The sequence below is a fragment of the Watersipora subatra genome, chromosome 9, assembly GCF_963576615.1.
Source record: "Watersipora subatra chromosome 9, tzWatSuba1.1, whole genome shotgun sequence".
In the NCBI taxonomy this organism is placed as follows: Eukaryota; Metazoa; Bryozoa; class Gymnolaemata; order Cheilostomatida; family Watersiporidae; genus Watersipora; species Watersipora subatra.
In genome coordinates, this window is record NC_088716.1 from 61,596,109 (window position 1) to 61,621,326 (window position 25,218).

At 39.4% G+C, this 25,218-nt stretch overlaps 2 protein-coding genes across 3 annotated transcripts in view; both read left to right on the forward strand.

The window, feature by feature from the left end:
- The first annotated feature begins 7,835 nt into the window (after positions 1 to 7,835).
- LOC137404221 (citramalyl-CoA lyase, mitochondrial-like) lies at positions 7,836 to 21,871 on the forward strand. Of its 2 annotated transcripts, XM_068090382.1 has the most exons (9): positions 7,836 to 7,936; positions 8,741 to 8,832; positions 10,016 to 10,207; positions 10,514 to 10,697; positions 11,141 to 11,254; positions 11,570 to 11,623; positions 12,823 to 12,947; positions 20,151 to 20,321; positions 21,149 to 21,871. In XM_068090382.1, exons 1-8 carry the CDS (start codon positions 7,867 to 7,869, stop codon positions 20,250 to 20,252), a joined length of 933 nt encoding a protein of 310 aa, XP_067946483.1. In that variant the 5' UTR covers positions 7,836 to 7,866; the 3' UTR covers positions 20,253 to 20,321; positions 21,149 to 21,871. The 2 variants fall into 2 exon arrangements, with proteins under 2 accessions (XP_067946483.1, XP_067946484.1); XM_068090383.1 differs by lacking the exons at positions 7,836 to 7,936; positions 8,741 to 8,832 and adding an exon at positions 9,550 to 9,568.
- A 1,260-nt stretch (positions 21,872 to 23,131) lies between these two features.
- The window catches only part of LOC137403549 (metabotropic glutamate receptor 5-like), a 60,115-nt gene continuing 58,028 nt past the window's right edge, over positions 23,132 to 25,218 (forward strand). Inside the window, exon 1 of the mRNA XM_068089495.1 lies at positions 23,132 to 23,386. The gene's annotated coding sequence lies outside the window, so the exon portion shown is untranslated. The remainder of the gene's footprint in view (positions 23,387 to 25,218) is intronic.

Here is a 25,218-nt window from a genome sequence, read left to right on the forward strand (position 1 = left end):
TTTAAGTAATAAAGTCAAGAGTTATTTAATATCAAAGACTAGTTTAAGTTATTTTATATTATTTGATTACATTTCATTACAATTATAAGTTACATCTGGCCCTTTGAGGACAGCCATTACGCTGATGTGGCCCTCGGTGAAAATGAGTTTGACACCCCTGGTTTAGACTAATATAAAAGTCTTCTAGTCAATATTTATTTTAGTGCTAGTTCTAAGCTTCAACAAGTGTAAGAGAAATTCAGCTCAATGCAAGTGTAGGCAATTTTTTGAACGTACACCAGAAGTGAAGCCTAATATAAAACGATGTTGACATGACTGTCTATACTTTTCTATGTTTTACTCGGCTCTGACATGTGGATCTAGGTGTGAACCTAATCACGAAGCCGCTCAATTGTCTCCCACAATCACATCACTTCGCACATACTCGGCGAGTTTGCCTGTTGAACACAGATTAATACGTAAATAATTTGCTAATTTCCGGTTTCATAGATTATGGGACTAAGGACAGCGTGTCCACCACCTAGATTTGTTGTTCAGGGCAAACTAAGAGTCGTTCAGAACTACCGAGTCGTTGATTTTATGCCTAAAAATCTAACCAGTATTTTGACGATACAAAAAATATATTTCTATAATGTAATGAAAATATTTTTGAAGTATGCTTTTCCCGGTGATCCTAATAAAATAATCGAGATCTGATCGGGGCTGTTTCACCCTGCTCAAACTAGTTATTTTTTCATATCTGAAAAGTTTACGGTTCAATTATTGGTGCTTTTTGTTCTATAATGTTTTATGCTAGAAAGTAATAAGGCACTCGGACTTATCCGACGCTGCCTTTTTAATGCAAGCATATCAACAAAAATTGTCGCCTATAACACAATTGTTCGACCATTACTCGAATATGCCTGTCAGGTATGGTCACCGCACGCAAAAGGCTTAACTGACAAATTAGAAACAATTCAAAGACGGGGGGTTCGATGGATTTTCAGACTCGGGCCTATGGATAGTGTCACAGAGTGCATGCGTGTAAATAACATCCAAGAACTAAAAGATAGAAGAGAAGATTTGGATTTGAAATTTTTAAAAAGAATTGAGTTTGGTCTATATGAACTAGACCTCAATAACTATATCTCTTTTAACCCATCCCACCAAACCCGTCATGGAGTAGTCCACCCACATTTTAGGATAGACCAATATAAGCACTCTTTTTATAATAGAATGGCACCGAATGTTGTGGGTCAGGGCGTTGATGACTCCCTCAGTTTTTAATACGATCTTAGTGTTGCAACAAATTAGGTTTTAGCGTTCTTATCAATCATTTTATCTCAAATTTTATGTTCATATAATGCCCTCGGGCGTATTGGACAGATTCGAATATATATATATATAGTCGTTTGATTAAACAGATCTGACTATTGAAAACAAAGTCTACGTTGACTAGTCATTTGCAAGTGGGTTTTGAATACAAGTTATCTCATACTGAGTGAGTAATCGTGCTCATGCACAACGGTAATTGCTACAAACAAGATAGACAGCTGATTTTTATTGCCTATTGTTAGTCCACCAATGCACTAAGATAAGAACAGGCAGGTAACAATTGAATACGGCCAAAGACTGGTGGCCGTAGCACACAAACATCAGCTACATTTTAAAACTTACACTCTATTTTAGTGCTCTTCGGCAGCAGTAGTTGTCATGTATGCATATACATGTATATATTTAGCCACTTATGATATCATTTTCCTTGAATAATGTCTTACCACAATTTATGTAATCGCCATCACGAGTTTGACCATGCTATCTTATGTAACACTTTTTGTTGTCGTAGGCCAACCATATAAAAGGCTTGCGTTTTTTCTGAGACGGCAGAGTAGTCTTTGGATGTGACTGTGTCTGTTATATACAAATATACACTAATGTGCTCTACTCTCATGCTCTAATCTCTTATTTTTGAGCTTGGAAAAGGGGAATTACATGTAGCTAGTGTGCTGTGAATGACCGAGCAGCATCTTTCACAATACAATCACACATAATGCTGAAAAGAATATTATGTTATAGAATTACAATTATAGGTGCACATGTGCCGCGAGAATTACAGTCAACATCCGTTTTGAATGTAGTCAAAATCTTTAGATGTGTAACCCTCAAAAACCAGACAAGGTGTATGTTAGTATCTCATAAACATAGGTCATAAGAATTGATCCGTCAATTAACATTGTTTGCCATCACTAGCACACAACATTATCTCCTCTGCTCATGTAATTAAGAAGTGTGTCAAACTGTGCAAATCAACAAAGAAAATGCTGACCTAGCAAAATGAAATGTTTCAAAATATAAGTCTCTAAAGGTTAAGGTTGACTAAATAAGGTTATAACAATCATCTTAGGAATTGAGTATTTTAGCTTACCGCTTCACGTTTGGTATTACACGTATGCACCACAGTTGTATACACCACAGTCGTATGCACCACAATTGTATGCCCCACAGTTGTATGCACCACAGTTGTATGCACCACAGTTGTATGCTCCACAGTTGTATGCACCACAGTTGTATGCACCACAGTTGTATGCACCACAGTTGTATGCATCACAGTTGTATGCACCACAGTTGTATGCACCGCAGTGATTATTAGTGAGTCTGACTAAACATAATATTTTGCCATATTCCATCACAATACAATAATGAGCACCTAGACTTTGTAAATGTAAAAGCGTGCAAACGATATACATGTATGTACACAGTCCTGCAAAAGGTTAATTCAATCTTGTTTGTGTGGTGAGTTATCGGTATTAACTGGTCAGTTACGAAAAAACTGAACTTGTAAATCCATCACACGATTGTCATAGAGTTTGAGCTTTCAAAATGGGTTCTATACAGTAGAAAAAAAGTGGATTTTCATAACTGTAGGAATGCCTAGATTATACAACCACCTTTTCCAAGGCACTCATTTGCAATTTGCATAATGTCTGCCCAGTCTGACAAGAGCTCAAATCCACTTCGCTTGGTGCAGCTTTAATAGTTTTGTTATATCGTATGACACCATGAGTTGCCATTTTGTAACAGTTAGTTTTTTCCTTATATGACAAATTGTTGTTAGAGGTAGCTTTTCTCATGGCAAATCTCATGATAACGCTAAATAGCGAAATGGAGCAGTAGGTTTGCTACTACATGACAGCACCACCCCCAATTTTAAATAGATGCTCATATTTAATAGGTCTCTATAAATAGCCATGCTTAGTGCCAATTTTTCTTTGAGAGAGTGCAACTACAGATTTTGGACTAACTTGTTGCTTGTTATGTACAGTAAACATTATTAGTTTGAGTATGTTTTTAAAGACTCCATGTCTGGAAACTTCAGTAAAAGCACTTATCATCAGAAAAGATTCAAGATATTGTTACTTAGCCTTACTTAGCGCCTACTAAATGTTTATTCAAACAGCAGATCATCAGGTTTTATTCATCAAGCTCATGAACAAGAGTCGTAAATATCTCATTATAACTTGTTCAGAAGAAATCAAATAACTCATGCAAAGTACTGTGAATGTATTTTTATTTGCTATATTTCTTGTTGTCAGTTCCCTGTCAATCTACTCTGCGAGATTTAATTGAAGATATACATAGGATGTTAGTTCGTACAATTGCGACCATTGGTTAGAAATAGTGTTGAGAGGATTTTGAGGCTGAATGCAGCAACGTGTTTAGGATGTTGGATGATAGCACATTAAATGAACAGAATTAATTTTTGTGTGATTTCGCAAAAATGAATGTTCATGATTTTTAAGATCAACAAGTGTCAATCCTGGAGTTCTAAAGTCAGCACAGTATGTAGTCGCTCATCGATGATAGGGAGGATTTTGCTTGCGTGAATGTAACAAAAATTTCATTTTATTTTATGGTTGGTATATTAGGTAAACTTAGTTCTGATTGGTGTAGCATTACGAAACCCTATCTCTAAGGTCTAAAGTAATAATGTGTTCATTATCGATTAAATGAACACACGACAGTTTTGGCTTAATTTAGGAGCTAAAAATTTGCTTTGAGCTCCATTCAGTCTATCTATTGGGGCAGCTAACACTTTTGTCTAGTGATGCGCTATGGGATACGTCAGAGGTTGCTAATAATCTAATATCTGTTAACTGCATATCTTTGTATTGTTGCTCAAACTACTGCCATTATCCACTTGCCATAATATTTTAAGACGTTCCTTACTATTATATTTTATATTTAGTCGACTGTTCACTAATTTTATTAAGCTTCACATTTGAGTTGCTGGGCTATACAGTTAGCTCTGTGTAAATTATCATTAAATAATTTTGACTGTTAAAAATGGCCAATCATACTTTTATTCATTATAAAACTACGGTATTACAAAAAACTTACTTACTCAAGCATTACATAATCCACCCTCAGATGCCATATATTGACACATAATAGCACGCCACATGAGCGATTTAGAGCAGCCTTGACATTGGTAGTCTTTGACTGTAAAAAGATGCATCTATCAACAAGTTATATAGTAATATAATAGATGTCAGTTTGAATTATTAGTTTTTAGATGCTCCAAGATCGCAGTAATGTAGGAAGAATAAATCTTCACTTTGGATCATTTTGTTATGCCAGCTCACTGCAATTGTACTTGAATTTTTCACCTCTTTTCTTGCATGGTCTTATATTATAGCCTAGCATGGCAAAAATATAGTAATAGAAAAGCCAGTAATTGAGATTGCTGATTGAAATATCCAAACAGCTATATTGGCTCCAATTTGTAAGTTTCAGGATTTGTAGACAAGCTTTCATCAGATAACATGTATGGCGTTTGATAGTTTAATTTTACAGATTTGATTTCATGTAAAAATGGGCAGATATATATTGGTAATACTATTAAGCTAGTTATTGCATACATGTTATTCACCAAAGGCAATTTTTCTCTTTTGAAACAATGCTGGAACTGGCTTACCGTAAAACATATAATTGAACGTCATGGCGCTATATTTTTCTACCCTTCTTCCATAGTGGCGGTCAGTTGGAGGTGGCATTCAAGTAGGGGTTGGCGTTGTATTCGTCAAGTGGCTCGTCCAAATTTTGGGAAGATAAATTTAGCCTTATTACGGGCGAAGCGCATTTCGCTTACATTTTGCCTTCTTCTGTTGGAACGATATTAAACCTTTTAGATACAATAAATATGCTAAGTTGTCAAAGATCTCTAAATATAATATGCATTGAGAAGTCGAGAATACATGTATCTCTACCAGTTATCTATTGCTTGCAATTGATCTGCAACGATATTATAGTCTGTACCTTGCTTTGCAATTTGTTAGAGCTTTCAATTTTTTATTTCATTCTAATTTCAAGGCATATTTTTATTTTATATTTATATTTAACAATGTTGGATAAAAGCTCATTGCACTCATTTATATGTTTGCTACAGTTTGCAGGCAAAACTAACTTACACACAAGGCGATTTTCTTATCGCGGGCGTCATGAGGAGCGCAAAGATATTGATGACATGTGCTTAAACACACTTGAATGATTCACCAGCAAACGATAACGTGGGCACACCCACAAACTGCCAATAAAATTCTATATCATTAGTTTCTTCGGAGTTTTTATTAAATTTAAGTCAATATGGCGCTTTCTAGGCAATGAAAGCTCAAGGTAAACAACTTGGGCTTTTGTTATTAGGACTATCTCACTTTCATGGATTGTTCACTAAAAGAAAATATATATAAAAAAAACAATTCTTGTATTTTTAACAGCATTATTTTATAATTTTTATATATAGTTTACTTTATAGTAGTTTTTTATTTCTAATATAATAAATGTTTAATCTTCTCAAGATGGTTAACCTGCGCAACGATTGACTCCCAAATGTTCGTTTTCAACTGGGTTTCTTTGTAATTTTTGTTTGTTGTGTCGTACAGGCCTATGTGGGCTCTTATTAAATCTATGAACAAGTCAGTGTTCGTTTTGATGATGTTTCAATCGTAACAAAATAGCACAATGTTGTTGCTGTATGTTGGTGAACATGGATACAAAAAAATCTTAGCCATAAAATCGCATTCTGAGAAAAGAACCAATCAATAGAAAATACATCTCGCTGGCGATAAAGTTGTGATAGAGAATGTCTAGCGTTATCACTCTGCATGAGCTTGCTGAGCAAGTGCTAGCGCAGATTAGTGCCACGCAGCGCGATATCGCACTAAATATTGCCTAGTGTGTTTGCACCTTGATAGAAGAAGAGTTATGAACATCGCTCCATTGTAAGCCGTGACAAAATAATCGCAAGGATGCTAATAAATAATATGCTATAAATCTGCAAATTTATAAGTTATATAATCACAATTGATCAAACGCTACAAATGTACATTAATGAACAAGTGACATAAACGAACCATGCTTATATTAAATTCAGAAACAAAAATTATCGTTTTTTTTCGAATGTAGTATAAGTATGATTCACAAACAAAAATATGTGCATCGTTTGCTTGGATAGCTGTGTTCTGATTGTGGCTTTTGATGGAACAAACTTTGTCTGGTTGTGCAATACCTTGCACAATGTCTTCTGACCTCAACTCTTCTTCTGCACTACTGAACTACTAGATATTAGCGTCTCAACAGTTTTTTGACAGAGCAATACTTTTACACGTAGAATTTAGCACAAATGGAATGTGTGAAAGTATTACTTGCTAAACGCAACCCGACCCTAAAACCAGTCATTCATTTACCATCGTACATGTAAACCGTTTTTTATATACATGTACTGTACTTTGAAGTATCAAGACCGCATTAAACAAGGAACTACTATTAACCCGAGAGAGTTATTAATTATTTCTATGGTGTTGCTTTCAAAGTTTAACGTAAAAAAAAGAAAAGCATTGGGGTTGGATAACGAAAGAATTAACTGTTATTGATGCAAACGATTCATTATTAATACGATTGTATGGACACTTTTCTACTGATCAATTGATATTATGTGTTTATAAAAATCAAAAATTGTTAAAGTGGCGATTAAATAGAGGTGGCGTTCAATTAGAGGTGGCGTTTAACATTTTTACGGTGTATATTAAATAAATGTATAGCTTTACTTTGACATCTTTGAATTTGTTAATGCTTCTGTCGCATTGCAGTCTTGGTCTTGACTTAGCCAGCAGTGCTAGTGCTGACTAACTCCATGCAAATCAACTATAAACTAAGTCTACCATTGCTCATCTATGTGGATGGCCGCATGAGAGTAGCCTAATAGTTGCAATTTTGTGCCTGTATTTTTCAGAGTCAATTATGTATAAATCTAGACTATAGTGAGGATACTTCCCACCAAACTAAAATTTGATTGATTAATGTAGTTCAATTCTTTTCATAGCTTTGGCTCTTTCGATTTGGCTCTTGCTCACCTTTTGCAATACATGTACTCTTGTTTTCTCTGTCAGCTCCAGCCTATATCAATGAAGCTGTTATCATTAGTGTTGTTTGCAATTTGGCTTATGACTCAACTATTAATTAGCCTTATTGAAAGGATCATCTCGCCTTCCTAACTGCCTTTTTCAAACATCTCATATTGAAAGGCCAGATCAGTTCCTCCAGCAATAAATTGGAGAATTATATTTCATCTGAAAGGTTCCATTCCTGATACTAAATATCTTACAGCCTGGCAGTAAGCTGTATCTGCACCTACTGGCATTACCAGTGAGAGCTGCTAAAAACATCATGTTTTTCTTGATACTATTACTGTCTCATCCCTTGAACTTGACAGGGCTAATGGGAGGGCTTAGGAAGTCACAGTATATAGTCAGCATCTTTATTATTCGGTGATATTTCTTTAGAGATGTGATTGTGTGCATTTAACTTGCAGGGTAAAAGCACCATCCTGTGATGTTGAAATTTGTAAGGCATATGCACGCACAGGCGGCAGTGCCTCGAAGAGCTCTTCTTTATGTACCAGGTAATATTATTCTTTGACTATCCTCAATGTTATATATTTGTTTTTATGACTAGATCCAATACCTACTTTTACCACCAGGTTTTGCCAAGAGATATCCACAGTTTTTCTACTTTGGTTGAGCCCTGAACACTATTTTCATTTGATTAATCACTTAATAAGGAGTGTGTATTATTCTCCTATTATATACCATTGTTGTATATATCTCACCTGATTCTCCTATCATATACCATTGATGTATACATCTCACCTGATTCTCCTATCATATACCATTGATGTATATATCACACCTCAGTCTCCTATCATAAACCATTGATGTATATATCACACCTGATTCTCCTATCATATACCATTGTTGTATATATCTCACCTGATTCTCCTTTCATATACCATTGATGTATATATCTCAACTTATTCTCCTATCATATACCGTTGATGTATATATCATATGTTGCTGCACTGTTTGTGTCACCTGAATGTATGATACTGTTAGATATTGCAGAGCTCTAACCTTTACAAACCAGAATGTACAAAGCTGTCTCATTGCTTTTCTAGCATGCTTGGTGTTGAAACTGACTGACGTTATCTAGTACTAGCGGTATTTGAAGATTTTGGTGATTATTAGTTAGTAACACTCATTCTCAAACCCTTTCTTCATTCTCTTGCATTATATTACAGAGTTGGCATTGTTGATACAGCTGTTGAGAATTAATTCATAAAAATGCAGTTTTTGCTATAAGCATGTTTTCTCTGTAGCGAAAATGGTAGTCCACTTTCTGAATTTTTTCACCAATTTTGTGTTTTTAGGGAATGATCGAAGAAAGATTCTGAAAGCAACGACATTGAATGCTGACTGTATTTGTTTAGATATAGAGGATGGTGTGTCAGTAACAGCAAAGGTATATATGTTTAGATATAATGGATGGTGTGTCAGTAACAACAAAGGTATATATGTTTAGATATAATGGATGGTGTGTCAATAACAACAAAGGTATATTTGTTTAGATATAGAGGATGGTGTGTCAGTAACAACAAAGGTATATATGTTTAGATATAGTGGATGATGTGTCAGTAACAGCAAAGGTATATATGTTTAGATATAGTGGATGGTGTGTCAGTAACAACAAAGCTATGTATGTTTAGATATAATGGATGGTGTGTCAGTTACAGCAAAGGTATATATGTTCAGATATAGTGGATGGTGTGTCAGTAACAACAAAGGTATATATGTTTAGATATAGTGGATGGTGTGTCAGTAACAACAAAGCTATGTATGTTTAGATATAATGGATGGTGTGTCAGTTACAGCAAAGGTATATATGTTCAGATATAGTGGATGGTGTGTCAGTAACAACAAAGGTATATATGTTTAGATACAATGGATGGTGTGTCAGTAACAACAAAGGTATATATGTTTAGATATAGTGGATTGTGTGTCAGTAACAACAAAGCTATGTATGTTTAGATATAATGGATGGTGTGTCAGTTACAGCAAAGGTATATATGTTCAGATATAATGGATGGTGTGTCAGTTACAGCAAAGGTATATATGTTCAGATATAGTGGATGGTGTGTCAGTAACAACAAAGGTATATATGTTTAGATATAGTGGATGGTGTGTCAGTAACAGCAAAGGTATATATGTTTAGATATAATGGATGGTGTGTCAGTAACAACAAAGGTATATATGTTTAGATATAGTGGATGGTGTGTCAGTAACAACAAAGGTATATATGTTTAGATACAATGGATGGTGTGTCAGTAACAACAAAGGTATATATGTTCAGATATAGTGGATGGGGTGTCAGTAACAGCAAAGGTACATTGGTTTAAACAAATATTTGAAATATTACAAGCTTTATATTTGGTGATTAGGTGATAACGTAATAGTTTGCACTGGTTGGCTACAAGCAGTCGTTCAATAGATCTCCTGAGCAGTACTTGAGCTCGGGAGAAAGAGATAGAGTAGGCATCATTCCCATTGGATTTTTTTATTAAATTGCTATGTCGTAGTTCTTTGCTACGATTTTGTACCGAGCATACTAGGTATAGACTGAACATTGAACATGTTATATTTGTGAGGATGTGGCAAGGGAAACAATTAGTGATGTTCTGAATTCCGCAACAAGCTTTGCTGGTTCAGAGGTTGCTGTGCGTGTCAATGCTGTATCTAGTGGCATGGCCAAAAAGGATATAGCATGCATTCTGGGAGGAAAGAGTCCTCCTTCTGCTATGGTGGTGCCCAAGGTTGATACACTGGATGAGGCCAAATGGGTGAGGTTTAGTTTTACATTCCTCTAAGCATTAAAAACTAACAACTCATAGCTATCATATTTCTCTAGGAGTTGCGTTACTCGCTTCATTTTTCAGTCAGCTCTCACAATTTGCTTTTACCTGACACAATTCTCAGCGAATTCTTTTGTGGGTGGGCAGCTACACATTAATAATGAGGATCTCAGGCTATTCATATGACTATTTAATATTATAGTGTAGTATCTAGCCCACATAGAGTTTTTAATTATCAAAGGGGTGTGTAGATATTTCCGATATATATGAGTCTTATCATGAGTCTGCATCCAGCTAGCTGATGAACTAAAGAGATATGAAGGAGCGAGGGGGATGCAACTCATAACACAAGTAGAGTCTGCCCAGGGCCTCCTCAACCTCAATATAATCTGCAACTTTCTATCTGAGAAGCTTGAGGATATCAACGCTAATTTGGCAGCTGTTATATTTGGCTCTGATGACTTCTGTGCCAGCATAGGTGGGTATGGTTTTGTTTGGCAACATAAGTGGGTCTCTTGTTGGAAACACAACGAGCTGCTTTTTGTAGTCGGGATGTTTTTATTTCGTTCTTTGCACAACATACTGCGTTGATTTGACTCTAGTGTGGAGTTCCCAGTCTAAATAGGAGGGTTTTAATAGCTGCATAAATGCTCATGTTGTAGTGGCAGCAGAGGTAGGTGGAATTTTTATAGCTAGTACAAGGTTGTGACAATCCAACTAGCGATGGTCTGGTCTCTTTCCCTACCTGCTACACCTAGTCACACCTGTCATACTAGTTGCACCTTATGTATCTTGACTATAGTCCCTCGCATAAGAAGTAGAACAGCGTCTTAGGACGAACTGAAGACTATTGTTGTTAGGGGCCATCATAGTCTCCATCTACGCTCTGGTTTATACGTAAATTTAGACTGTGTTCTGCAGGTGCCACCAGATCAGCGAGTGGGGAGGAACTGTTATACGCCCGTCAAAAAGTTGTTACGGTAGCGAAAGCTTACAAAGCTCAGGCTATCGATATGGTACACATAGACTTCAAAGGTAACTCATACTCTTATACAGTGAGGTTATTATTTCAACCCGGCAGCACTTGCTGCTATCATTGTAATAGCTGGTAGTTCTGACAATTTTCACGTTAGTCAGTGTTTTTTCTGTTGTTTCATTGAAGTTTTTTTTAAACAGAACTTCTATATTAACGTTTTTTCTTGACGGCTTCTGCAGAATAATTTTCTGTTGTCAAATGAAGATGGGAGTTGACCTCTCTTGCAGTGACTATAAGGACAGATTGTTATCATGTTAAGCATTTCAATATTCCATAGACTAATAGTCATAGATAACGGTCTGCTCTTTTGACAGACATGCAGGGGTTTATCAAGTATTCCATGCAAGGTGCTGCAATGGGATTCACTGGTGAGTTACCTTGCTGCTTTTCTATTCTGTCTCTTCTCTCTTCACATACCTATTCTGTCTCTTCTCCCTTCATATACCTATTCTGTCTCTTCTCTCCTCACATACCTTTTGTCAATTTTTCCCTAATTATTCACAAGATCCAACATTTCAGCATGTTTCCACATCTTCTATGGTTCTCTTGAAGGCTTAGTTTTGTCCTATTGTTAAAGGTTGACTTGCAATAAAATTCGCATTACAGTTATTTGGTATCAAAAGATTCACTATGTTTTACTCTGTTGTGTTGTAGGTGCCAAATACGTGGAAATGTGATTACAAGCTCTTAAAAGCTCAAAAACGAAAAGCCGCCATAGATTGGAATCTCTTTATTTCGATGACGTAGCCATAAAATTTGGTTATTGTCTTGTCACATGATGTTCTCACGTGAACTGAAAGGCCAATAAAAAGCTCAATATAAAACTTATCGTAGCACTAGTTTATGACAAACACTTCGGGTTTTACCGAAGACCCCGTATCAAATATAGACGCTCGCTACTTTACAGTTTTGTTTCGGTTTGGTCTAATCGGCAAGTCGTAATCTCATCATGTGACCCAATACTTTGCAAATAATCTCTGCAGTACTTTTCGATTATCACAAGTGACCAACAGACTAGTAATGGTTATCAGACAATGATATGTACTCCTTCAAGTTAAGGCTAAAAATTTAAACGAGTTTTTACGGTAAGTTATAGGATATCACTGCTAAAAGTGACAGCATTACGATGACGATAAAACAGACGCATAAGAACATTAGACATGGTTTTATTGAATGCGTGAAGTATATTTGTGAAAACATTTCGACGAATAAGGTTGCATGAAAGTGTAAACAGAAACCATCTCTCACAACTACGTCACATTTGAGCCATTTTCGAAAGGGAATCCAAACTACAGCGGTCTCGTGTGGGTTCAATTTTTTGTTTGTTTTTTAGCTTTTAAGAGCTTTTAGTCACCTTTCCGCATATTTTGCACCTACAACACAACAGAGTAAGACATGGTGAATCTTTTCATGTCAAACAACTGTAATGTGAATTTTGTTGCAAGTCAACCATTAACTTTTTTCTGTTCTCATATGCAAATCTTTAACAAGCATCCACATTGACAACCTTAGGGAGTTTTATATCTAAGACTATCATTGGTTTATTGCATCTATTGGCTATGTTCAGGCAAGCAAGTAATCCACCCTTCACAAGTGGCACCAGCTCACCAAGCATTTGCTCCATCAGAGCAGAGGGTTTCTTGGGCTACTGAACTGATAGAAGCCTTTAATAAGCATCAACAGGAGGGCAAGGTTTGTCTCACCTTGTTCGTGTTAGCGTGTTCTTTACATCGACGTATGGTATGATACAGTGATGTACAAGTCATTTGAGTTTTGCAAATTTTTTCCAATTTAATTTTGAATCTGACAAAATCAAATCCGTACACAATAGTGAGTTTCAAAAGAGAGTCTTTGTAGAGCATTAGAGGTGTGAGGAGTTGAGACAAAGAGGGGTGGCTGCTGTAGAGCATTAGAGGTGTGAGGAGTTGAGACAAAGAGGGTGGCTGCTGTAGAGCATTGGAGGTGTGAGGAGTTGAGACAAAGAGGGTGGCTGCTGTAGAGCATTGGAGGTGTGAGGAGTTGAGACAAAGAGGGTGGCTGCTGTAGAGCATTGGAGGTGTGAGGAGTTGAGACAAAGAGGGTGGCTGCTGTAGAGCATTGGAGGTGTGAGGAGTTGAGACAAAGAGGGTGGCTGCTGTAGAGCATTGGAGGTGTGAGGAGTTGAGACAAAGAGGGTGGCTGCTGTAGAGCATTGGAGGTGTGAGGAGTTGAGACAAAGAGGGTGGCTGCTGTAGAGCATTGGAGGTGTGAGGAGTTGAGACAAAGAGGGTGGCTGCTGTAGAGCATTGGAGGTGTGAGGAGTTGAGACAAAGAGGGGTGGCTGCTGTAGAGCATTGGAGGTGTGAGGAGTTGAGACAAAGAGGGTGGCTGCTGTAGAGCATTAGAGGTGTGAGGAGTTGAGACAAAGAGGGTGGCTGCTGTAGAGCATTAGAGGTGTGAGAAGTTGAGACAAAGAGGGTGGCTGCTGTAGAGCATTGGAGGTGTGAGGAGTTGAGACAAAGAGGGTGGCTGCTGTAGAGCATTGGAGGTGTGAGGAGTTGAGACAAAGAGGGTGGCTGCTGTAGAGCATTGGAGGTGTGAGGAGTTGAGACAAAGAGGGTGGCTGCTGTAGAGCATTGGAGGTGTGAGGAGTTGAGACAAAGAGGGTGGCTGCTGTAGAGCATTAGAGGTGTGAGGAGTTGAGACAAAGAGGGTGGCTGCTGTAGAGCATTGGAGGTGTGAGGAGTTGAGACAAAGAGGGTGGCTGCTGTAGAGCATTAGAGGTGTGAGGAGTTGAGACAAAGAGGGTGGCTGCTGTAGAGCATTGGAGGTGTGAGGAGTTGAGACAAAGAGGGTGGCAGCTGTAGAGCATTGGAGGTGTGAGGAGTTGAGACAAAGAGGGGTGGCTGCTGTAGAGCATTAGAGGTGTGAGGAGTTGAGACAAAGAGGGTGGCTGCTGTAGAGCATTAGAGGTGTGAGGAGTTGAGACAAAGAGGGGTGGCTGCTGTAGAGCATTGGAGGTGTGAGGAGTTGAGACAAAGAGGGTGGCTGCTGTAGAGCATTGGAGGTGTGAGGAGTTGAGACAAAGAGGGTGGCTGCTGTAGAGCATTGGAGGTGTGAGGAGTTGAGACAAAGAGGGTGGCTGCTGTAGAGCATTGGAGGTGTGAGGAGTTGAGACAAAGAGGGTGGCTGCTGTAGAGCATTGGAGGTGTGAGGAGTTGAGACAAAGAGGGGTGGCTGCTGTAGAGCATTGGAGGTGTGAGGAGTTGAGACAAAGAGGGTGGCTGCTGTAGAGCATTAGAGGTGTGAGGAGTTGAGACAAAGAGGGTGGCTGCTGTAGAGCATTGGAGGTGTGAGGAGTTGAGACAAAGAGGGTGGCTGCTGTAGAGCATTGGAGGTGTGAGGAGTTGAGACAAAGAGGGTGGCTGCTGTAGAGCATTGGAGGTGTGAGGAGTTGAGACAAAGAGGGTGGCTGCTGTAGAGCATTGGAAGTGTGAGGAGTTGAGACAAAGAGGGGTGGCTGCTGTAGAGCATTGGAGGTGTGAGGAGTTGAGACAAAGAGGGTGGCTGCTGTAGAGCATTGGAGGTGTGAGGAGTTGAGACAAAGAGGGTCTTTGTAGAGCATTGGAGGTGTGAGGAGTTGAGACAAAGAGGGTGGCTGCTGTAGAGCATTGGAGGTGTGAGGAGTTGAGACAAAGAGGGTGGCTGCTGTAGAGCATTGGAGGTGTGAGGAGTTGAGACAAAGAGGGTGGCTGCTGTAGAGCATTAGAGGTGTGAGGAGTTGAGACAAAGAGGGTGGCTGCTGTAGAGCATTGGAGGTGTGAGGAGTTGAGACAAAGAGGGTGGCTGCTGTAGAGCATTGGAGGTGTGAGGAGTTGAGACAAAGAGGGGTGGCTGCTGTAGAGCATTGGAGGTGTGAGGAGTTGAGACAAAGAGGGTGGCTGCTGTAGAGCATTGGAGGTGTGAGGAGTTGAGACAAAGAGGGTGGCTGCTGTAGAGCATTGGAGGTGTGAGGAGTTGAGACAAAGAGGGTGGCTGCTGTAGAGCATTGGAGGTGTGAGGAGTTGAGACAAAGAGGGTGGCTGCTGTAGAGCATTAGAGGTGTGAGGAGTTGAGACAAAGAGGGTGGCTCCTGTAGAGCATTGGAGGTGTGAGGAGTTGAGACAAAGAGGGTGGCTGCTGTAGAGCATTGGAGGTGTGAGGAGTTGAGACAAAGAGGGTGGCTGCTGTAGAGCATTGGAGGTGTAAGGAGTTGAGACAAAGAGGGGTGGCTGCTGTAGAGCATTGGAGGTGTGAGGAGTTGAGACAAAGAGGGTGGCTGCTGTAGAGCATTGGAGGTGTGAGGAGTTGAGTCAAAGAGGGGTGGCTGCTGTAGAGCATTGGAGGTGTGAGGAGTTGAGACAAAGAGGGTGGCTGCTGTAGAGCATTGGAGGTGTGAGGAGTTGAGACAAAGAGGGTGGCTGCTGTAGAGCATTGGAGGTGTGAGGAGTTGAGACAAAGAGGGTGGCTGCTGTAGAGCATTGGAGGTGTGAGGAGTTGAGACAAAGAGGGTGGCTCCTGTAGAGCATTGGAGGTGTGAGGAGTTGAGACAAAGAGGGTGGCTGCTGTAGAGCATTGGAGGTGTGAGGAGTTGAGACAAAGAGGGTGGCTGCTGTAGAGCATTGGAGGTGTAAGGAGTTGAGACAAAGAGGGGTGGCTGCTGTAGAGCATTGGAGGTGTGAGGAGTTGAGACAAAGAGGGTGGCTGCTGTAGAGCATTGGAGGTGTGAGGAGTTGAGTCAAAGAGGGGTGGCTGCTGTAGAGCATTGGAGGTGTGAGGAGTTGAGACAAAGAGGGTGGCTGCTGTAGAGCATTGGAGGTGTGAGGAGTTGAGACAAAGAGGGTGGCTGCTGTAGAGCATTGGAGGTGTGAGGAGTTGAGACAAAGAGGGTGGCTGCTGTAGAGCATTGGAGGTGTGAGGAGTTGAGACAAAGAGGGTGGCTCCTGTAGAGCATTGGAGGTGTGAGGAGTTGAGACAAAGAGGGTGGCTGCTGTAGAGCATTGGAGGTGTGAGGAGTTGAGACAAAGAGGGTGGCTGCTGTAGAGCATTGGAGGTGTAAGGAGTTGAGACAAAGAGGGGTGGCTGCTGTAGAGCATTGGAGGTGTGAGGAGTTGAGACAAAGAGGGTGGCTGCTGTAGAGCATTGGAGGTGTGAGGAGTTGAGTCAAAGAGGGGTGGCTGCTGTAGAGCATTGGAGGTGTGAGGAGTTGAGACAAAGAGGGTGGCTGCTGTAGAGCATTGGAGGTGTGAGGAGTTGAGACAAAGAGGGTGGCTGCTGTAGAGCATTGGAGGTGTGAGGAGTTGAGACAAAGAGGGTGGCTGCTGTAGAGCATTGGAGGTGTGAGGAGTTGAGACAAAGAGGGTGGCTGCTGTAGAGCATTGGAGGTGTGAGGAGTTGAGACAAAGAGGGTGGCTGCTGTAGAGCATTGGAGGTGTGAGGAGTTGAGACAAAGAGGGTGGCTGCTGTAGAGCATTGGAGGTGTGAGGAGTTGAGTCAAAGAGGGGTGGCTGCTGTAGAGCATTAGAGGTGTGAGGAGTTGAGACAAAGAGGGTGGCTGCTGTAGAGCATTGGAGGTGTGAGGAGTTGAGACAAAGAGGGTGGCTGCTGTAGAGCATTGGAGGTGTGAGGAGTTGAGACAAAGAGGGGTGGCTGCTGTAGAGTATTGGAGGTGTGAGGAGTTGAGACAAAGAGGGTGGCTGCTGTAGAGCATTGGAGGTGTGAGGAGTTGAGACAAAGAGGGTGGCTGCTGTAGAGCATTGGAGGTGTGAGGAGTTGAGACAAAGAGGGTGGCTGCTGTAGAGCATTGGAGGTGTGAGGAGTTGAGACAAAGAGGGTGGTTGCTGTAGAGCATTGGAGGTGTGAGGAGTTGAGACAAAGAGGGTGGCTGCTGTAGAGCATTGGAGGTGTGAGGAGTTGAGACAAAGAGGGTGGCTGCTGTAGAGCATTGGAGGTGTGAGGAGTTGAGACAAAGAGGGTGGCTGCTGTAGAGCATTGGAGGTGTGAGGAGTTGAGACAAAGAGGGGTGGCTGCTGTAGAGCATTGGAAGTGTGAGGAGTTGAGACAAAGAGGGTGGCTGCTGTAGAGCATTGGAGGTGTGAGGAGTTTAGACAAAGAGAGTGGCTGCTGTAGAGCATTGGAGGTGTGAGGAGTTGAGTCAAAGAGGGGTGGCTGCTGTAGAGCATTGGAGGTGTGAGGAGTTGAGACAAAGAGGGTGGCTGCTGTAGAGCATTGGAGGTGTGAGGAGTTGAGACAAAGAGGGTGGTTGCTGTAGAGCATTGGAGGTGTGAGGAGTTGAGACAAAGAGGGTGGCTGCTGTAGAGCATTGGAGGTGTGAGGAGTTGAGACAAAGAGGGTGGCTGCTGTTTTTTCAGTGCACGATGTAATGGGATGCAGGCTTTGTGTAAGTGTTGGATACAAAGGAAGCAGTTGTGTCGGGAAACTTAAGACCGCATAAGCCAGTAAAAATGAGTTTGGTCTTTTAAGAACTTGATATTGGTAACAGGTTTTGGAAGCAGCCGTGGGTCAGTGGTTAGTGCGCTAGCATATGATCGGAAGGTCAGTGGTACGAATCACAGAAAGACCATTGGTGGTGTTAGGAAGGGCATCCAATCTCGTGAGCAAATGGTCACAATATATTCTGTACCAGGATATATCATTTGCAGTGGTGACCCCTAAATAGAAAAACCAAAAGAAGAAGTATTAATAGCAGGTCACGTATCTAGAGAACTTACAATCATTTAGTTGTTGATATCAGTGGTATTCAGTGATGTCATTTGGTATTCAGCAGTATTAGGTGGTACAGTGTGGTATTAGGTGGTACAGTGTGGTATCAGGCGGTGCAGTGTGGTATCAGGCGGTGCAGTGTGGTATCAGGCGGTGCCGCCGCCGCTTGGTGGCAGGTAGTATCAGGTGGTGTCATGTGGGGTCATGTAGCCTGTCTTGACAAGCTGCTGTTTTTGCGTAGTTGTCCCCCCCCCCCCCCCGTCGAGCGGCGAGCAACAACAGCTTGTCACAAGACGTACTGCACCTGATGCATCAGCTGCACTTATAAGGAGTTGTTCTCTTCCGTCTACGCGGCTTGGCTGCGATGTTATTCCGGTCGCTCCATTGGTAATCATAACAGATTTCACGCAAAAATTTATGTAGAAAAATTAAGATAAGAACGTTTAACTGGCGACCCCTCTCTGCAGTAAACTTTATTAGAATTTGAGAACTTAGGCAACAACAGCGACTAAACATGTCGTTATTTGTGCGCTCAATCAGTTTTATTTCTATTTTTGTATCAGTCAGTTTTATTTGTTCTTATGGATTTTATTTTAAGTTTATTTTATTCTTAAGTTCTACTAAAGTTTATCACAGAAACTGGTCTTTGGTTAAACGTTGTAATCTTGTTTTTTTCTACATAAATTTTTGCGTGAAATCCGTTATGATTACCAATGGAGCGACCGACATAACATCGCGGCCAAGCCGCGTAGACGGAAGAGAACAACTTCCTATAAGTGCAGCTGATGCATCAGGTGCAGTACGTCTTGTGACAAGCTATTGTTGCTCGTCGCTCGACGGGGGACAACTACACAAAAACAACAGCTTGTCAAGACAGGCTAGGGGTCATATGGCTTCATGTGGCTTCATGAAGTATTTGGTAGTATAATGTGGTATTGAAAAATGTCTTTTGATGCCATATCATTTCAAGTAATACAGTGTTATTATTCGCACCAGGTGGCCTCAGGCACACCCAGTTGTGTCAGATAATATTGTAGTCTCTTTTCATTACAGAGTTGAATCCATAGATTACTTCATGAAGTTGTCTTATCTTAGACTGTAAGTTAAGTTTGTTTGTATTTTAAATGCTATTCAAAAGTTTTTAAATCTCAAAGGAATTATCATTACGCATGTGATTCTACTTTATCATCTTCTCGAGCATTTGCAAATCCTGGTAAACCCCCAAGTATGGTCCACGTATGTCCCCCAAGTATGGTCCACCGTAGTATGGTCCACCGTAGTATACCAACTATTTCATCAAGGTTTATTTAGTTTATAACTTCCACCATTATTAATTAGTTTGTAAAAATGGCTCCATTTGAGTTTGAAAGATATTTGAAAGTTTCTGTGTGTGTCAAACGCTGCATTTCTTTTTGCAGCGGTAAAGGCTTAAAGCTTAGATGCCCGTATATGTGGTTTAGTTCACAGCCTTTCCTTTCCGCTCTTCTGCATCAGTGCTTACCGTCGCCAAGCAACAAACAAGAGATTTTAGCTTGGTGTCTAAAAAAGTTTTCTTTTCTCATTAGAATTGAAGACAACAAGTGGAACGTAGTAATCAATGCAGAGGGAAGCATCCGGTTGTTCAGAGTAAACTGAGAATATTAATGAAAGGTCGTGTTTGTTAGTAAGGCTGGATGCCCAGTTACTTATCCTTATGGCATATACATGTAGATACACATTGATATGATAATTAAAGAGGAAAGAGAGTTTTTTTTCATCGGTAGCTTCACCGCCTTGGTTGAACAAAAGGACAGCTAAGGTTTTTTTAACTTGTCTTTGCCGAGTGAGATTTATTTTACAAACTGTCAAATGAAACTATTCTTTTCTTGATCCTCTGTTATTCTCCGGCATCAACAGTAGACTGTATCAAAGCACTCTACATTGTATGATTATTTACATGACATACAAAATGTAGCTATACTTACTTCGCTCTACTATTATAATTTGCTTGTAATACATTTGAAAATAAACCACCATCTCTGCAATTATTTAGCTGATGTGTACGGCACGGCACTATGCATTTCTAGAAACTGCTGTAGAAATTGAGGAATAGAGGCTAGTCATCTCATATTATTAGTAAGCTTGAATTTGTCACAGAGCACTAATATTTTTTAGGGAGCTTTTGTCTTTCAAGGACAAATGATTGACAAGCCTTCTCTCCTGCAAGCCCAAAACATCAAATCTATTGCAGACGCAATAGTGAGGCGGGAGTTATGACACCCATCTCACAATAACTCCTGTAGAGAAGTGAGGCTATTTGTAGAGGTATCGCCATCAGGAACTCAGGTGTGTATTTGTTGAGTATAGAGTCAGGTCAGGTTTTCAGGTTAAGATATCATCTAAGAGTAAAACTAAGGGTATGCTCGCATGAGTCAATCCTTCGTACTCATGCACAATCCGATGTGTTCAGAACATCTCTCTTCGACAGCATCAGCTTTAGGTCCACCTACTCATCCAAGATCCCTTTTCATGCTCACATCTCATTGGAAGTTACAGTGAATAGTAAGCATGCCATGGTAACAATACAATAGCAAAATATTGTTGAAAAAGGCTTCAAATTTGTAATTTCCTTGTCCCATGCGCATCACTATGGGCGAAGCTGATGTAAACTAATATTTACATCAAAAATATCAAGACGGAAACATCAGAACACAGGCTAGAATGATTAGTCAGCTCAGTCGGGCAAGACTGTTCAGGAAACAGTTGGTGTAGTCTTGGGGATCACAGGGTGTCAATAGAGGATAGAAAACAGCAAATAAGAGGAGTGTTTAAAATTCATGCTGAAGGGGAGAGTGCCAAGTGGAAGTACCGGTGCCAAATCTCGGCGATTCACATAGTCAACTAGTGCCAAACCCTTTTCTCCCTGTTTACTCTCTTTCATAAAGATCCCTGTGTAAAAACAACATAAGTGATTGTGCCTGTGCATAGATCAGCAGCTGCCATGTTGATTAGTAGCATTTGTCACCTTACTAGCAAGCTGCTTACCATTTATTTAATCTTTGCAGTATTATTAGAGTAGCAATGTTGTCAAGGAAAAAATACGGATTAGAATTTTTATTTTTGGAGTTGTCAATCCTTTAGTTTTTAGGATAAATAAATTAAAACTATTGTAGGTGAGGCTTTTGGACACTTTCGTAATCTTGTCTATATCTTTGGGCTCAATATTCCTCGGACACAGACAGAAGCAAAAGCAATTTCTGATAAGCTACTTCTGGTGTTAACCAAAATACTCAACTATATCGTCATATCTTTATAAGGTTTCTTATAGTTCTGTGCGTGTGTCTTTACTCGTGGAACTTCTGCTGTTGTCGCTTGAGACAATTGTTAAGCACGTTGGCACAGACTTTGACTTTTTTCATTCATGATTTGTAGTGAGTGACTTTATTATTTTCAAATTCAGCTAATAGAATTCACGAAGGAACAGCCTATAGTAATTATGAGCTAACACTAGGTGTATCTGTTTACTTTTGAAAGGTAATGAGCACTGACAATAGTCTGTGAGTGTGCTAGTAATACATAATTGCTGTCTAATATCGGAGCCGAAATGCTTGCTGACGATTAGCCTAGGTGCAGGAGAGGCAACACATAACTAGTTACCCGGAGTCACTATTGGCTCGGCATTCACTAAATCAGTTTTGTGTAAATGCATTTTAAATAGTTCTAAATCATCACCTCTATATCTAAACTAGTTGTAGTATGATGATGGAAGTGCCATCTTTGTCCACACTATAATTTTCACTATTACATAACAAACAGCGGACAACTCTAAAAGTTTGCACGTTTGTACCTTAGTTGCAGAGACTAGTTAATCATCAAGCATATAGGCATGTCACAATACCCATGAGAGTTGTTTAACTTTTATGCTGTAAAATATATTCTATGGATTTATAGCTGTTTGCTGTTGTTTCTATTCTTAATGCTTTGTTTCCATTTAACCGGCGAGCTTGAGATTAGTAATAATATTTCTAACGATATGCCACATTTTTTACTTGCTTTAGTTTCGCACTTTGACCTTTCTATCTTTTCACCGTTAATCGGGTTTTCAAATTTCGCCATGAAATTTTTGCAGCTTCTACAAACAACTTCTGCGTAAATGTTAGCCTATTATTTCCGTCATCACTTGAGTGCAGGAGATGTAAATTAGGTAAATTTGTTTAATGGCATGTTTATGTGGATACACATTGTTATGTTGGGTAGAGAAGAGTGAGCATTTCTATTGGCAACTTCACTGCCTTGTATTGAATAAAAGGAGAACAAGTGTACTTTGAACTTGTTCACGCGGAGAGAGATTTATTTAACAAACTGTCAAATGAAACGTTCCTTTTTTCTATTGATCAAAGTTACCATCTGGCATGAACAGTAGATTGTATCGAAGGGCTCTGCAATGTACAATTAATCAGATGACATGCAATATGAAACTACTAGCACAATACAAAATCTAAGTTTGGTCGGATGAAATATGCTGAGACCTGGATCAGGTGTAACGTATGAACAGCCAATCATATTCTTAGATCGACTTCTGTTATAATGTAATTAGAACAAAGAACAATGCTCTGAAACACAGCATTACACAGTTTAAAGCGACTAAAAGTTGTTAAATATGGAGTATAAAGATAAAAAGAGATGCAAGTATTTAGGTCAGGAGACGTAAGTATTTAGGTCAGATGTAAGTATATAGGTCAGGAGGTGCAATTATTTAGGTCAAGAGATGTAAGTATTTAGGTCAGGAAATGTATTTAGGTCAGGAGATGTATTTAGGCCATAATATATAACTATTTAGGTCATCTGACAAATTTTCATACCTCAGTCTTAATTTTTTTAGATTCAGTCAATCGTTTAAAGCATTATATTTTACATAATAATATACATACTTTATTTAAATATTAACTATCTCATAGACTATTTTCCAAATCTTCGCCAAAGTATTTCAAATCATAGACGAATCAGGCGTAACCCGTTGGATTGTGTTTTCTAGTCAGGGCAAAATCAATAGAAAGTAAATAGGATATTAGGGGCAGTCGAGCAAAGCTCTGCTTTAATGCATGAGTGCATGCCGAGTGGTCGGGTGAGAGTTCTTGTGCGAGTTATTACACAAGTTCGTCATATCATTAGCAAGCCGTCCACCGCTATGCTAGGCAATTAGCTAATTAGCAAAGGAAAACATGGCTGTAATGAGCATGGATAGTCGATGCCTTTTAATCTCTTGTCACACTGACGTTACGTTAATGCAAATACCATCTCTAAAATAAGTCACCAGTTTCTCATCTACATCCGTGTCTATGTTACTAGTGGGATTCACCAGTCTGGTACTAATTTTAACACGCTCAACATTATACATTGTTTACTTACAGGTAAGTAAATATTGTATTTTTGTATTATTTGATATTTATTTCCAATAAAGCAAACAACTGCATCAGGTTAAATGTCTGTGATCTTGTATCATCAGACCACAGGCTATCAAATGAAGTAAATTTAATAAGGTTTGTGATAGATAGCTTTGCATAAATTTGAAACCCGCCGTAGAGAGTTCATCTCTGAAAGCTGCTTCAGATATTGAGGACTTGCAGGTAGCTCGGGAATTGTCGCCTTCATTACGATTGTTGGAGTTCGGCAGTTAGAAGGTAGTTCAACTGTGTTTGAATTATCGCATATTCATGTTACTAGAATACTATAGCTATATCACCGATCTCGTCGTAATTATTTGTCACAAGTATAGATTTGTGCATGTACGTGTCGACCTGTATTCTTCGTTTTTGGTTTTAGAAATAGCAATAATGCGTTTTTAGAAATAATAATAATAATGTGTTTGTTCCTACTTTTGTTTTTCACTGCAAAAGACATTTAAACAGCTTAAAAATTGATCCGCTGCTTTCTTGGCAAGGAGAGCTTGTGATTAGAGTGATTTATGCTAAAGCATCCTTTCGATCTCAAGTTTTATTAGCCATGTTTTGGAAATGCTGTACAATTCCATTCCTATTCTAAAGCCTGAGATATTTATGGGTGAATATAGAATTATATAATTCTATTTATAGAATTCCGTTTTCTAAAAATTCTATTTATAGAACTCCTTTATAGAATTCTGTTGGGTTACAATTGTCAGTTTGCTAACGTAGTACCGTATTTACGTTGCAGGGTCAGCGCATGTAGAATTTAATACATTTATATATTGTGTTTAAATAACACAATCTTATATAACTTTTATGTAAGGGTGTCAGGTTGGCCTAGTGGTAGTGTTCTGTCAGACTGAACGTGTTGCAAAGGCATCCCTTCAGGTTAATCTGACAGTTCCAGAAGAAGCCCTTAACAAGTGTTAGGACCACCCAAGGTAGTTTATAAAAAACTAGTCATGGCGGTGTGTTTCTCTACTAGAGAATATGAGAACGCTACCAAGCATTGTCACTACATGACAGAAGCATGCCATTTCTTTTTTTAGATATTGTATTAATTGACAGTCGGCTTGTAGCATTTGTTCAACTTACAAAGTAAAGTAATGGGTCAGCTCTGCTAGGATAGCCTCCATCTGTGCTCGAATGGCCTCTGTCTGTGCTAGCATGGCCTATATTTGTGCTCGCATGGCCTCAACTCTGTGCTCGCATGGCCTCAACTCTGTGTTAGCATGGCCTACACAAATTACTCCTGTGTCTGGGAATTCCTTTGGCTCTATGTTCTCAGCTAATTTCCTTGATGATGTCTCAAGGATATGATTATGTATTGACTTCATGAGTAAGGGACAAAGCTACCCATTTTGACCGTATGATATGTTTACCAACTTGTGTGGTCTGATTAATATGACTAAGATTCGCTGATGTTTCTCACATACCCACCGCATTCTCACAGCTCTATCAAGTATGAAGGCGCATCACATACAACTGATCACAAATTTAAAGAAATATGGTGAGGTAATCCAGAAACAGGCCTGCCATAGTGCATAGACATAGTGGAAGAATGTTGAGACCCTTTAAATAAACTTTTGAAACATTGAGTAACTTTAGCCATATTGTTAAAATGATCACGCTTTCAATTAAGGTCCTTTTCAGAGTTCCATGATCCATTTTCACCTCATTGTCACGGTTTCAGTTGTTGACACTAGATTGACAGTTTTTTATCTATCCTTTCTATTTATGTTTATGATTACTATTGATTTGATATAAATGTGGTGACCATACCTGTAAATTGTTTTGTA

Excerpts from the sequence above, each read along its gene's own strand:
- LOC137404221 (XM_068090382.1), top strand. The coding sequence starts at position 7,867 with ATGTTGAAATTTGTAAGGCATATGCACGCACAGGCGGCAGTGCCTCGA. Across the intron at positions 10,698-11,140 it reads TGACTTCTGTGCCAGCATAG|GTGCCACCAGATCAGCGAGT; the intron begins GTGGGTATGGTT and ends TGTGTTCTGCAG. Across the intron at positions 11,624-12,822 it reads TGCTGCAATGGGATTCACTG|GCAAGCAAGTAATCCACCCT; the intron begins GTGAGTTACCTT and ends GGCTATGTTCAG.